The sequence below is a fragment of the Magallana gigas genome, chromosome 2 (genome assembly GCF_963853765.1).
Source record: "Magallana gigas chromosome 2, xbMagGiga1.1, whole genome shotgun sequence".
Taxonomy (NCBI): domain Eukaryota; kingdom Metazoa; phylum Mollusca; class Bivalvia; order Ostreida; family Ostreidae; genus Magallana; species Magallana gigas.
This window is the reverse complement of record NC_088854.1, coordinates 49,519,958-49,534,167: the sequence shown is the minus strand read 5'-3', so window position 1 is coordinate 49,534,167 and position 14,210 is coordinate 49,519,958. Positions and strand designations below refer to the sequence as shown.

At 32.4% G+C, this 14,210-nt stretch overlaps 1 protein-coding gene and 1 long non-coding RNA gene across 3 annotated transcripts in view; one reads left to right on the top strand and one right to left on the bottom strand.

The window, feature by feature from the left end:
* The window catches only part of LOC136273098 (hemicentin-1-like), a 179,275-nt gene extending 165,391 nt beyond the window's left edge, over positions 1–13,884 (top strand). For both annotated transcript variants that reach the window (XM_066076997.1, XM_066076996.1), the window contains 2 exons: positions 2,831–2,934; positions 12,236–13,884. In XM_066076997.1, the coding sequence (XP_065933069.1) occupies positions 2,831–2,934; positions 12,236–12,379 (248 nt within the window). In that variant the 3' untranslated portion in view covers positions 12,380–13,884. The remainder of the gene's footprint in view (positions 1–2,830; positions 2,935–12,235) is intronic.
* On the bottom strand, positions 6,567–8,063 carry LOC136272461 (uncharacterized). Its single transcript, XR_010710467.1, has 3 exons — positions 7,821–8,063; positions 7,320–7,419; positions 6,567–6,916 (listed from the first exon to the last, which is right to left on the bottom strand). It is a non-coding gene; the product is annotated as an uncharacterized lncRNA (long non-coding RNA).
* Positions 13,885–14,210: the final 326 nt, after the last annotated feature.

Sequence of the window (14,210 nt, the reverse complement as noted above, 5' to 3'; positions counted from 1 at the left end):
CCATATATAAACTATTGATAAGGATCTTTTTGAGACCTGCAATACTCAACATATGATATGACTATGAAATCATCCTGTTAGAAAAGAGACTAATAATTATAAACATAAGAATATCCAGGGGAAAAATGGATTTTATTTATACAGGATCTACATGTATTATTGTACATTGTCCAGATAGTTTGTATTATGACTCCATTAAGCTGATGTTATCATTCCTATTGTTCCTCAGGTGAGCGATGTGGCCCATGGTCCTCTTGTCTTAATTTTCCTTGCGATCCTACGGCGATTCCATGAATTTTACAACTCCGTGAACACGCCGTGGGGACGCAGCTTGGTGGCCTTAGTAAACTGAGATAATGATCTTATACCAAACGTATACAATCTAGATCACATTTATTATAAAGTACCAAGTCACACACTTTTATTCTATTTTCTAAAGAGAAAACTTTAAACATGAAAATATTCGCCCTCGTTTTTTTTTCGCCCCTTTCACCCTCAGGTTTGCAGGCGAATGTGATACTGTCTCTAATTATTTCGCTTAAAATTCAATTATGTCCGACATAATCGTTTGGAAGTAAAGAAGGGCAAAAATATGACTGGGCGAATATTACCCTGTATACAATTATGTTTATTAACTTTTTGTCATACGCGGGTAGGTTAAGGCAACTCATAGTTTAATGACCGTCAAAATTATGATCAATTTAAATAATGTTTATTTTTATGAAAACAGCGCTGGATATTAATACCAAGTGAAAGAGTTCACCAAGGTATTATTTTTCTACTTCGGAATCGACTCAATCTTTGAAGCTGCCGTGCCATGGTATCACGTGACAGTTAAAAATAGATCACTTTTTTACCTTAACAAAAAATCAAAAAGTGTAACACTACCCCGAAGTTCATTTGTATGTTTTCTACAATAATTCGATTGGAAATTAGTTCATGTTTATTAGTATTACTGCTAGAATCCTATTGTACATCGCATAAAATAAATATTGTAAATATTTATCGGAAACCCTCTCAACTTCTAAAATTTCATTGAAAATACTACGTATTTTTCGTTTAAAACAACAAAGCACATGATTCTAGCAGCACTTTTCATGTAGTTTAGGTCATATACCGTTTATATTTACCAAAGTCATCTTTCCTAATATCCAGGGTAGTGTTACACTTTTGCCATTTTTTGTACACACTGACAGAGGAAAGGCTGGTCAAGCCATATAAATGTCGATCCCCTTACCTTACAACACTCGCTGATTAAACAAAATATCCATGCCTGTATTATCCTGATTATATTCGAACTGACACTCATCTAAATCTTAGGTATCCGTATTAAATAAGTCTTATTTCGGCATTGTTTACACTGCATTCCGATAATTTGTCTCCCGACATGATCTTCTCTTTTAAACATGATTGTGACGTCATCAATGATAATTATACGTAATAGAGAGAAATCGAAGATATATTCAGTTAGAAGAGTTTCTAGTGATATTTTATGTTTGTAATTTTTATAATATAAACCAGAGATAAAGTTAAAATCGACATGTTTCTGAGTAAAATATGACATCATGCTGCTTATTGTGACGTCATATCGATTAGAGGAATTTGATCGCTGTGAGTTGCCTTATTATACCCGCGTACATGTTATTCTAAGATGTAGTTAAAATGATAAAAGAAAAAGGGGCAGATTTTCTTATGTTTTTGAAGAGGAAAGTGTGGCCCGCCACCGTCCTGCACTATCATTCCATAAATTTAGGTAGATAAGGTAATGGAATACGTTTGGTATGTTTCTGCTAAGAATAAACGTTGTCTAACCACTCATGCACACATGGATTATTCTTACTGTTATTTGAAAAAGATAAATAGAAAGAAAGGAAGTTTTAAAGATAATTCAGTAAGCTACTTCTGGGGGCATTTATGTTTGTTCTTTCTTTTCTTAACGCTTATTTATGTTAATTAACTACATCAACTGTATAGTTTTGAGGAAAGTCATTGACTTTGAGTTTGTCTCAATAATTCACATGCATGCAGAGGTACATTTGTAATTAAATTTTTACTCCCGTTATTCAAGAACTATATTAATAATCAAAATGAAAAGAGACTTGTTTTGGTGTGATAAAAAAGCAACTTGATTAAAACGTATCAAAAACTATCAAATAGCAGTAGCAGAACCATAATAGTGGAAAATGAAATTGTGATTTTATGACCTCGGTCGTTGGCTCCGTGAGCATATACCCATCATGCGTATATTTCTTCTCAAAGCAAGCATCACACAGAATATGGCCTTTTATAGAAAAAAAAATAGCGCTTCAACTCGTGATAGCTTATTTCAAACGCTTTTTTTTCTTGTCTGTAAGCATAACTTTGTAAAAATAAATTACACATACATGTAGATTGTTGAATTTGCACGTCTTGACATTCAAAATATTTCCTTTTAAAATTTGTTCATTCTCTTTCCTTGACGATTGGTATTTTTGGATTATTTTTGTTTAAACATGCCAATTTTGGAGCACAATGTGGTTTAAAATACATATATTATGGTTTTTATGAGTACATTTGTATTCAGATACTTGTATTTTACTTGCAGTGTAATCTCTTTTTACACCTGTTTACACATCTGATAAAAGTTGTCAGTTCTTGGTTTGTTTTCGTTTGGTAACGTTTTATCTCCGACGACATGAAAATGGTCGCTAAATTTTTTTTTATATTTTTGGAAGACATTCTTATGAAAGCTTACAGCATAGTTTCATTATTTTATTCGTAGAAGGTCAATGCATGGGATATTGATTCAAAGAAATCATTAAGGTCTGAATATTTAATCTTTATTTTTTAGTGTATGAAAACTCAGATGACATCGCAATGACAGCAAACCCTGACACTGTGTACTCAAACACAAACCAAAATAACGATTCCGCAAAAGAACAACGAGGATACAAGGTAAGAACTTAAACATGTTGGTCAATCAAAATGGTTTTAAATGTATAAAAATATTACGTTGTGGTTGAGATTTTGATTCTTAAGTACCGTGTGAATGCGCTCTTCTCGGGGAGTCGGGTATTTTTTTTTTCATTTACAACACAGAGAAATTTAACGCGATTTCTTTGTTTAAATATGAAAGAAAAAGTATCACGGATCTTATCCATGTAAAATCTTTACGTTATTTTGTCATATCTATCATAAGAATATCAAACAGTTAACATTTGGCATGATGATCATGCGAAAAAATGTAAACAGGGAAATGTTTGCCCCACCTTTATCACATGTACGACCCTTTTCCCCTTGTTATCATCGGCACTGGATGAAAAATCAAGTTTCAGCAAAACTGAAACTATATGGAAACCTTGCTGAAACTTGAAGTTGAAGTTTCATGTATAGTTTCCGCATTGCGGAAACTATACAATGCGGAAACCATTATATCGATTCAGCAAGTATCCATTAGGTTTTAGTCAGCAGAAACTTTAGTCTAAGATTCCTGATAATTTCCGCAATGCGGAAACTAAATTTGAATCGTGTGAATAGTTGTGTAAATTATTATGGAAATATCAATCAGCTTCAGAACATTTCCGCTAGGTTTCAGTATGCTGAAACTTTAAGTTAAGATTCCTGATGGTTTCCGCAATGCGGAAACTAAATTTGAATCATGTGAAAAGTTGTGTAAATTATTATGGAAATATCAATCAGTTTCAGAACATTTTCGCTAGGTTTCAGTATGCTGAAACTTTAAGTTAAGATTCCAAATGGTTTACGCATTGCTGAAACTATTACTAAAATTGATTTGAGTTTAATAGTGATATCATTTATTTTCAACAGGTTTAAGTTTAATTCTAGCCTAATGATAATGAATCCGTACATACTAAAATGTATAGTAAGGTTTCAGCGTGACTGAAACTATATGTATACATGTAACTATCTTCAAATGTGGCAAAAAAGGCGATTAAGAACCTTACTAAGTAATTAATTGAATTTGAAAAGAAAAACTGATGTCTGATCTTGTTTAATGCATATGATGGAATCATTAATCTTAGGTACTCGGGCACGTGTATACATTTGTACACATTGTTTGTCCAGGTGACCTCCTCTGTGATTTTCCTGTATATTCTGTGTGGATTGCAGGTTTTTTCTGTCATGAGTGAACAAAAGACTGTTACATAACATATACACAGTACGAAGCGTGAGTTTATAACTGGAGCCCGGCGGGAATTTTTTTTCAATTTGTGTGTACCTGTGTTAGTAAAACTGATAAGTAAATTATAATTATTTAGTAAAATAAATTAATGTACCTATTTTGTAAGACTCCTTCTTAAATCATTTAGTTATCATTTGAATGAACCTTGAGGTACAGTAACTAATTAAGCAAACAAATTAAGGTAAAGTCGTTGTAAATTTTTACAAATCGTACCAAATATTCGTACAACCTGAAGTTTAGAGCTAATTCATGTCTTTTTTAATATCACGCCAACACATGTACACAGGAATTTTTTTAAAAAAAAATCTACAGTTGATAATAAGAAGTAAAACCCACTTGGAGTTTGAGTCTAATATAATAATTGTTTAATTATTTACATGCATTTCAGACTTTACTGCATGTATGACTGTATCATGATTCACTGGCGTCGGAAGCAAATTGAAAGTGGGGGGGGGGTCTAGACTAATCCTCAGAAATATTGTGGAAAAACCCTAAAAAACCCTAATTCCCAAAATCATGAAAATCCTAATCCGTGGGGGTGGGGGGGGGGTATACCTATACTATATACTTCCGAAAATAAATTTCCCTACCCAATTTTTTCCCCAAAATCATGAAATTCCTAATCCGTGTCGGGGTGGGGGGGGGGGGGGGGGGGGCTAAGTATGCCTATTACTCCAACTTCTCAATCTTTCAAGGTAAATTTAGGAACAATTACATTTCCGGCGAGAAAAAGTGGGGGGGAGGGGGGGGGGCTGTATCCCTATTGGTTAAGTCTAACTTTGCACTAAGCCTCCCCCCCTTAGCCCCCCCCCCCCCCACCGGTTCGACGCCTATGTGATTCGTGCATTTCTATACTTTGTATTTACTTTCTGTACTGTAAACACAGATATTGATACATGTTTATGAAACATGCACATGTTTCTGTTATAAGATATAATAAGCATTATTTATAATTTTACTGAAGTTATACGTTATATTACAAAATCAGTTTAAAATCTAGCACTAGCCATGTGGTGCACGTGATTTTAATCCCATTTTTAAAATTAGATTATACATTCGTATACATTTGATGTAGAAAGTATACCAAATAATTAAAATTATATTTTGTTTATATATCAGTCCGACGTGTACGTCTTACTTCCCGGCTTGTTTAACACGTTTATATTTTAATTTCATAAGTATTCTTAACGTACAGTTCATCGCATGACCAATCAGTGCACATGTGTAACTGTAAGAAAATAAATCAATTCATCGTAGATGTAAATTCACCGTACGGGTGAACGCTGTTAACCGGACCCCGTTAATTGATCGGCATCTAATTATATTTGTGATTTCTGTGTGTTCATGCAGAACCTGCTCTGTGATGAACATAATATTTTCACATCTCTATATTTTGAATAAGAATATGACCGTGCTTAGAATCGCGGTGAAAATTGGACAAGTCAAGACTAACTTGTCAGTAAACTATATATAGCTCTATCATATTTAGTTTGGCAAAATCATCAGTACATGTAAATAAAATTATATAGTTAAAGACAAAATCTGATACATATGTCTCATTAAAACTTGTTTAATTTCATTAGACATTTGTAAACAAACGGTCGGCCATTTTTTTTGTTTTTGTTAATCACATGTTACAAATACAATTGTAACAAACACACGCCAATACTTTGTCGTATTTAACCAGGAAATACTGACTACGACAGTTCTTATTTAAAATAAATATACATGTAAAAAGTATACTGTTCGGTAAAAAATGATAATTTTGATTAAACATTATTCATTTTAAACTATCCCAAGATGCACTTATCCAAGATTTAGCGGGTTCTGATTGGTCAGTATTGGCGCACTTTATGATTCCGAGCGAAGGTTAAAATGGACAAGAAGGTGTTGTTGTAAAATGGAGAATTGAGAAGCATTAATAGCCTCTACAACAAGGAGATAATGCAGGAACGAAGAACTCATGTCAAGGTAACTTATATCACAATATAGATACTCCCAATAACATTTTCAAGGCTCTAATTTATCTCTCATTTGTAAACGAGATCTCGCGCCATCAAATCAAGATGGCGTCATTTTTTCAAACTTGGTTCGGCATTTTAATTTTTATCACCGTATCTCTTTAAAATATACGTTTTGACCAAGTTAACCAATAACCAACTTTATATGCACGATAATCAAGATTATCCAGGGTATACACATATATAATTATATAAACGTCCCTAATATATGAATGCTTGGTTGGTAAACAAGACGAACAATGAATCTTACGCACATTATACAATTTACAAACTCTAAATGTAACGTAAATATTAAAAAAAAAATTATTAATTAAATCTGGAAAATGAAATCTTTCACGTTTTTCTTTTTCAGCATACTGGTATTTGATCATATAAAAAAAGTACTTTTATAGTTTATAGGTTTTTTGAAATGAGAATACTTTACAGTTAAAAAGTCTTGTTCTCCAGAGGTTTAGTCGGGTCGTAGAGATGTGTCCATTCGAATCAATAAGGAGTGTCCTTGGCTGTTGTTGATGTAACCTGAGTCGTAGTTTATGGAAATAAGCCTTTTTGGGGGATTTTCGAGCATTGTCCAGACCGGTGAAACACTCATATGATCACATCATGGTTACAGCAGACTTAGTAGTTCTGGACAGTGGTAGCATTAAAATTCTTCTTCTTGCGATAAACTTGTTCCTTTCACTGGGCTGTACGTTATGTCAGTTCTCTTTATCTTAAACAAGAATAATAAAGTTTCATTTAGATTTTTAAACAATAAACATTCAGCCTAACATGTAATAAAGGCATTCTGAATAAAATTCTGAACACAGAAGCTACTATGCAGTTGCCAGTTGCTGTTTAAACTATGTCATATAATGACTACAGTAGTATCTGGTCTAAAATGTTTCATTTTATATTTGAAGCAATGTTATTTTCATTTTGATTCAATTATTGTTTGTTGAACAATGGAAAAATTTATCAACAATAAGTGTGTTTCACCACCACTCCCCCCCCCCTCCAATCAACCTCCTTTTCAAGGACTTAGACCTGGATTTCCCAAAAATTACTACAGTAAATTATAAACATCCAACACATGTATAAGTTAATGGTGAAAAAAATCAATTTCAAAGCAATACCTTGCGTTCACATCGTCCAGCTGGTCAAAACATTCACCCGAATCACCGAACAGAGGATGCAACTAATCACCGGAAACATTGACTTTGTATGCTGTCAATGCTGAAAAAGAAAAACGTGAAAGATTTCATTTTCCGGATTTAATTAATAATTTTTTTTTAATATTTACGTTACATTTAGAGTTTGTAAATTGTATAATGTGCGTAAGATTCATTGTTCGTCTTGTTTACCAACCAAGCATTCATATATTAGGGACGTTTATATAATTATATATGTGTATACCCTGGATAATCTTGATTATCGTGCATATAAAGTTGGTTATTGGTTAACTTGGTCAAAACGTATATTCTAAAGAGATACGGTAATAAAAATTAAAATGCCGAACCAAGTTTGAAAAAATGACGCCATCTTGATTTGATGGCGCGAGATCTCGTTTACAAATGAGAGATAAATTAGAGCCTTGAAAATGTTATTGGGAGTATCTATATTGTGATATAAGTTACCTTGACATGAGTTCTTCGTTCCTGCATTATCTCCTTGTTGTAGAGGCTATTAATGCTTCTCAATTCTCCATTTTACAACAACACCTTCTTGTCCATTTTAACCTTCGCTCGGAATCATAAAGTGCGCCAATACTGACCAATCAGAACCCGCTAAATCTTGGAAAAGTGCATCTTGGGATAGTTTAAAATGAATAATGTTTAATCAAAATTATCACTTTTTACCGAATAGTATACTTTTTACATGTATATTTATTTAAAATAAGAACTGTCGGAGTCAGTATTTCCTGGTTAAATACCACAAAGAATTGGCGTGTGTTTGTTACAATCGTATTTGTAACACGTGATTAACAACAAAAAAATGGCCGACCGTTTGTTTACAAATGTCTAATGAAATTAAACAAATTCTAATGAGACATATGTATCAGATTTTGTCTTCAACTATATTTTATTTACATGTACTGATGATTTTGCTAAACTAAATATGATAGATCCATGTATAGTTTACTGACAAGTTAGTCTTGACTTGTCCAATTTTCACCGCGATTCTAAGCACGGTCATATTCTTATTCAAAATACAGAGGTGTGAAAATATTATGTTCATCACAGAGCAGGTTCTGCATGAACACACAGAAATCACAAATATAATTAGATGCCGATCAATTAACGGGGTCCGGTTAACAGCGTTCACCCGTACGGTCAATTTACAACTACGATGAATTGATGGCAATTATTTTACAGTTACACATGTGCACTGATTGGTCATACGATGAACAGTACGTTAAGAATACTTATGAAATTAAAATACAAAAGCCGGGAAGTGAGACATACACGTCGGACTGATATATAAACAAAATATAATTTTAATTATTTGGTATACTTTCTACGTCTGGTCAAAGGTATACGAATTTATAATCAAATTTAAAAAATGGGATTAAAATCACATGCACCACATGGCTAGTGCTGGATTTTAAACTGATTTTGTAATATAACGTATAACTTCAGTAAAATTATAAATAATGCTTATTATATCTTATAACAGAAACATGTGCATGTTTCATAAACATGTATCAATATCTGTGTTTACAGTACAGAAAGTAAATACAAAGTATAGAAATGCACGAATCACATAGGCGTAGGAACCGGGGGGGGGGGGGGGCTTAGTGTAAAGTTAGACTTAACCATTAGGCACATATATATATAGCCCCCCCCCCCCCCCCCCCCCACTTTTTCCCGCCGAAAATGTAATTGTTCGTAAATTTACCTTGAAAGATTGAGAAGTTGGAGTAATAGGCATACTAGCCCCCCCCCCCCCCACCCCCCACCCCCCGGCACGGATTAGGAATTTCATGATTTTGGGGAAAACATTTTGGGTAGGGAAATTTACTTTCGGAAGTATATAGTATAGGTATACCCCCCCCACCCCCCCCCCCCCCCCACGGATGAGGATATTCATGATTTTGGGAATTAGGGTTTTTCCTCAATATTTCTGCGGATTAGTCTAGCCCCCCCCCCCCACTTTCAATTTGCTTCCGATGCCAGTGAATCATGATACAGTCATACATGTAGTAAAGTCTGAAACTCCAAGTGGGTTTACTTGTTATTATCATCTGTAGAATTATATTTAAAAAAATCCTGTGTACATGTGTTGGCGTGGTATTAAAAAAGAAATGAATTAGCTCTAAACTTCAGGTTGTACGAATTATGGTATGATTTGTAAAAATTTACAGCGACTTTACCTTAATTTGTTTGCTTAATTAGTTACTGTACCTCAAGGTTCATTCAAATGATAACTAAAGGATTTAAGAAGGAGTCTTACAAAATAGGTGTATTAATTTATTGCGTGTATTAAGTAAAATACTTCTTCATACACTGTTTGCGATATACAACTAGCTAGATTTTTTTTTTACTAAATAATTATAATTTACTTATCAGTTTTACTAACTCAGGTACACACAAATTGAAAAAAAATTCCTGCCGGGCTCCAGTTATAAACCCACGCTTCGTATTATGTATATGTATGTAACAGTCTTTTGTTCACTCCTGACAGAGAAAACCTGCAATCCACACAGAATATACAGGAAAATCACAGAGGAGGTCACCTGGACAAAGAATGTATACACATGTATACACGTGCCCGAGTACCTAAGATTAATGATTTCATCATATGCATTAAACAAAATCAGACATCAGTTTAATCGCCTTTTTTTCCACATTTGAAGATAGTTAAATGTATACATATAGTTTCAGTCACGCTGAAACCTTACTAAACATTTTAGTATGTACGGATTCATTATCATTAGGCTAGAATTAAACTTAAACCTGTTGAAAATAAATGATATCACTATTAAACTCAAATCAATTTAAGTAATAGTTTCAGCAATGCGTAAACCATTTGGAATCTTAACTTAAAGTTTCAGCATACTGAAACCTAGCGGAAATGTTCTGAAACTGACTGATATTTCCATAATAATTTACACAACTTTTCACACGATTCAAATTTAGTTTCCGCATTGCGGAAACCATCAGGAGTCTTAGACTAAAGTTTCTGCTGACTAAAACCTAACGGATACTTGCTGAATCGATATAATGGTTTCCGCATTGCGGAAACTATACATGAAACTTCAACTTCAAGTTTCAGCAAGGTTTCCATATAGTTTCAGTTTTGCTGAAACTTGATTTTTCATCCAGTGATCATTAAATTGTAGGTAGATCTGATGGTTAATTTTTTAACATTGACCATCAACTCTCCACAATGACTATCTTTCTTCTATACATTTTTCAAGTCAAATGGCAATTAGAACTGTCGATATTTGTACAATAATGTCAACTGAAATTATGTATACGTATTTCCCGTGTAATTTACTTTTAGTTTTCTAAATTAAAGCAAAGATTTACATGCGCAATAAGAACCCCGGCAGATTTTTACATGTATTTATTAATGCAAGGTAAACATGTTTTTTTTTTACAATTATTTAATTGTGTTATTAATAACACTTATAATAGTTGTTTATTACCGTTAGATCAAAGGATAAAACGAAAACTGTTTTAAAGAGGCATGGTCACGATTTTGGTCAAAAATTATTTTTCCGATTTTAATATTTACAATGCTTAAGAAAGGCATTTTTTAATTTCAGTTTTAAACCTAAAACGAATGTGTTAAACGTTAGAAACTGTTTATCTATGCTTAGAATAAATGAAAAGATGGACAAATAAGCTAGACAAATATTTTTACTGGTATATTGACCCTATGTAAACAAAAACAGGGCACGAGCCTTGTTTACATGACAAAGAATTGTGAGCCCTGTATCTTGCCTTTAACTCTAAGAATGACTCTCAAATTTTATATGATCATTAGAAATGCATTTCTAAAGCATTGTAAATAATAACATCATAAAAAAGAATTTGACCAAAATCGTGACCATGCCCCTTTAAAGCTGCTTGTTCAGATTTTATATCAAATTTTGTGTACGCTTTTCAACGATGGTTATGCTAATCATGTGTATAATAATGGACATTGCAGTAGTTTTCCTGGTCAGTTGAGCCAAATTTCAATGAAAAAAATATGCACAAAATTTGTTAACAAAACAAACGACATAAAAGGGAATCGCGTTATTTCGCTTCTTGTTAAAATCTGCCCCTGGCATCGAAACCGGTATGGTTGTATGACAACTTTGAGATCACTATAGATAAAGAACATAATGTTCAGGAAAATAATGAAAATGAAAAATAACCTGTGTACATTTATTTTCGCTAATATTTCTGAAGTTAACAATCGATGCATAGCAAGCTGGTGAATATACCCAATCATTCGGGGTACGAAACCAAATGGTTACGTTTCTAAACATTCCCATGATGCATTTTGGTTTGTTTTTTCGTTTGCCTAAAGAGAATTTTTTTTTATTTACTTTAAATATTTCTAACTTTGAAAGGAGACCGATTCTGCTAGTGTAAATAGAAGAAAGTCCATAACTTTATAAGATAATTGTTCTGTATAGAAAATTATTTGATACTGTAATAACCAAAAAATCGGACCAAGCAGCTTTAAAATGTATGTCAACATCTTCATAAAAAATAATAAAGTGTTATCAATTGATCTGTCATAATTTGAATTTCATATAAAAAAAAAATATACAGTATTTTTGGGAATATCGCAATATTTTGTTGAGTTTCGATTAAAACTCTTAGTAACATTAAAAATATACAAGAAATAATTAGCATAAAGATCACTCAAATTTATTGTGAACATCATTCTTAAACATTTGTATGATATCATCTGCTTGTTGCATGATTTTTACTCAATTTTTGTGTAAACGATTTTCATATAAAATCATTTAAACCGCTTTACGCTGTGTAATAAAGAACATACTTAAGAAATGGTTTGAACAACCTTAATATCTCGCGTCTATTTCTTTTAGAACAAGGATGGACTTTTATACGTTGAAGTGAAGTTCGATACGAAAACAGAAGAAAGAAACCCAGTTATTCATGGCGATGACGAGAAAACAGATTATGCTACAGTAGAGTTCCCAGTGCCTTCATCCTCGCATGATAGAGAATAGATATAGAAGGATAAGCAATGACCAAAAAATATAACCCTAAAGCTATTATCGCGATTTTGAAATTCTTCATCCTGTCCTTCATCATGCCCGCCTTTTTACAGCTTTAAGGGTGTTTTTTTCTTATAAAACCAAGACAAAATTATCATACAACACATTAGATCATTTAACTGACTAAATTAAGTATGAAGAATTCGAGAAGTTCGAGATAAAATTGAACATTATTATTTCTTTCTCTGTTCAGGGTTTTCGATACATATATTTTTTTCGTCATCATTAGTTACTTTTTTTAATTAAAATTAAAAACCTAAGAAGTTTAAATAATATAGCTGTGTTTTTTCAAACGTTTATTCATGTTCTTCTGTCTACCATTGAAATCGATTTAATAACATAGCATGTCAGAACTTAAATATAATAAATGGTATGTTCTGTGAATAGAATAGGAAACTGTCAATTTTTAAGATTAAACATTGTTGCCTGTACAATACTTGGCAGTCAATGCTAATAGAGGTAAGGCTATATTCTATTGATTTCATAGGATGAACTGTCGGCTTACTTTTTTTCAGAGAATGGCGTATTAAAAAAAATAGAAGGAGTAATATTGTTTATTTAGTTTTTTTATTTGGTGTAATATTGAGAGTAGTCCTGAAGATGTGACGGGTTTTCCCGAAAACTTGACGATTTTAATTGTTGGTTTCTTAAAACATTTATAGTGCTTTATACGTACATACATCGTTCATCATCCATTATATGCTTATTGTTATTTTTTTGGAATCCCCAGATTTCATAATTTGAAGTTATTAAACACAAATTAACTTACAAACGTTGATATATATCGCTTATATAAACAATGTGAAATGAATTATTATGTGTAAAACTACTGATGATTCCGCATGGTGAAAGTGTCGTAGATTAACGTTTGAGTGAGAGAGAGTAGCGATAGAGAGAAAAATTATTGTGAATAGAAGAGAGAAAAATTACATTGCATTTATTTGATAAAGATTATATTTATAAGACTATAAATTGCTTATATTTGTTAAAACTTCCAAAATTGTATATCCATATATAATTTTTTTTTCATAATGCATCATCGTCTTCCATTTATTAAAAATAATAATTTTAGGTTATTTTATGATTTTTTAATTTTAACTGTTTATTCAACAGCGGTTCATGATTGAAGCAGGACAAACAACTGCTATCGACGTATTGTGAACAGAAAATCTCTACTGACAATCCTACAGCGCAAAAACGTTATAAAATTAGCGTTTGATCACTAAATCTGTTAATTTACTTTATTCTACCCCAGTAACAAGAACAGAAAGAGAGCAAGAGAGAAGAGAAAAAAATGCATTCAATTTGTTATGATAAAACAATATTTTCTTATTTGATTATACTTTGCTTATACTTGTTATTTATATTAGTTTCCAAAATTGTATGTATACATTTTATAATGATTTTGCATAATGCGTCATGATCTTCCATTTTTTAATCCAATAAAAAATCTAACGTTCTAAGTATTATGTTTTTTTTAATCAATTTTAATTATCTATTAAGAAGCGGCTTCATGGAACAGCACAAGCAACGCTGCCGTTATGGGAAAAATATACCTAATTAGCTGCAGATTCTGTAAATCTGAAAAGCGTGTTTTATGTAATAGATGGTATACGTATATCTCCTTCTATCAATCCGATTTGTCTCCTTTATAGCTCTTCAGTTTTGCTCAGAATGTGGTATGTGCGTTACTTGGCAAAAACAAGTATGTGAGTCGCATCGGTATATTAAGTATTTTTTTTTAAATTGAAGATTTTATGAAGGCGCTTTAGAGCCTAAAAGG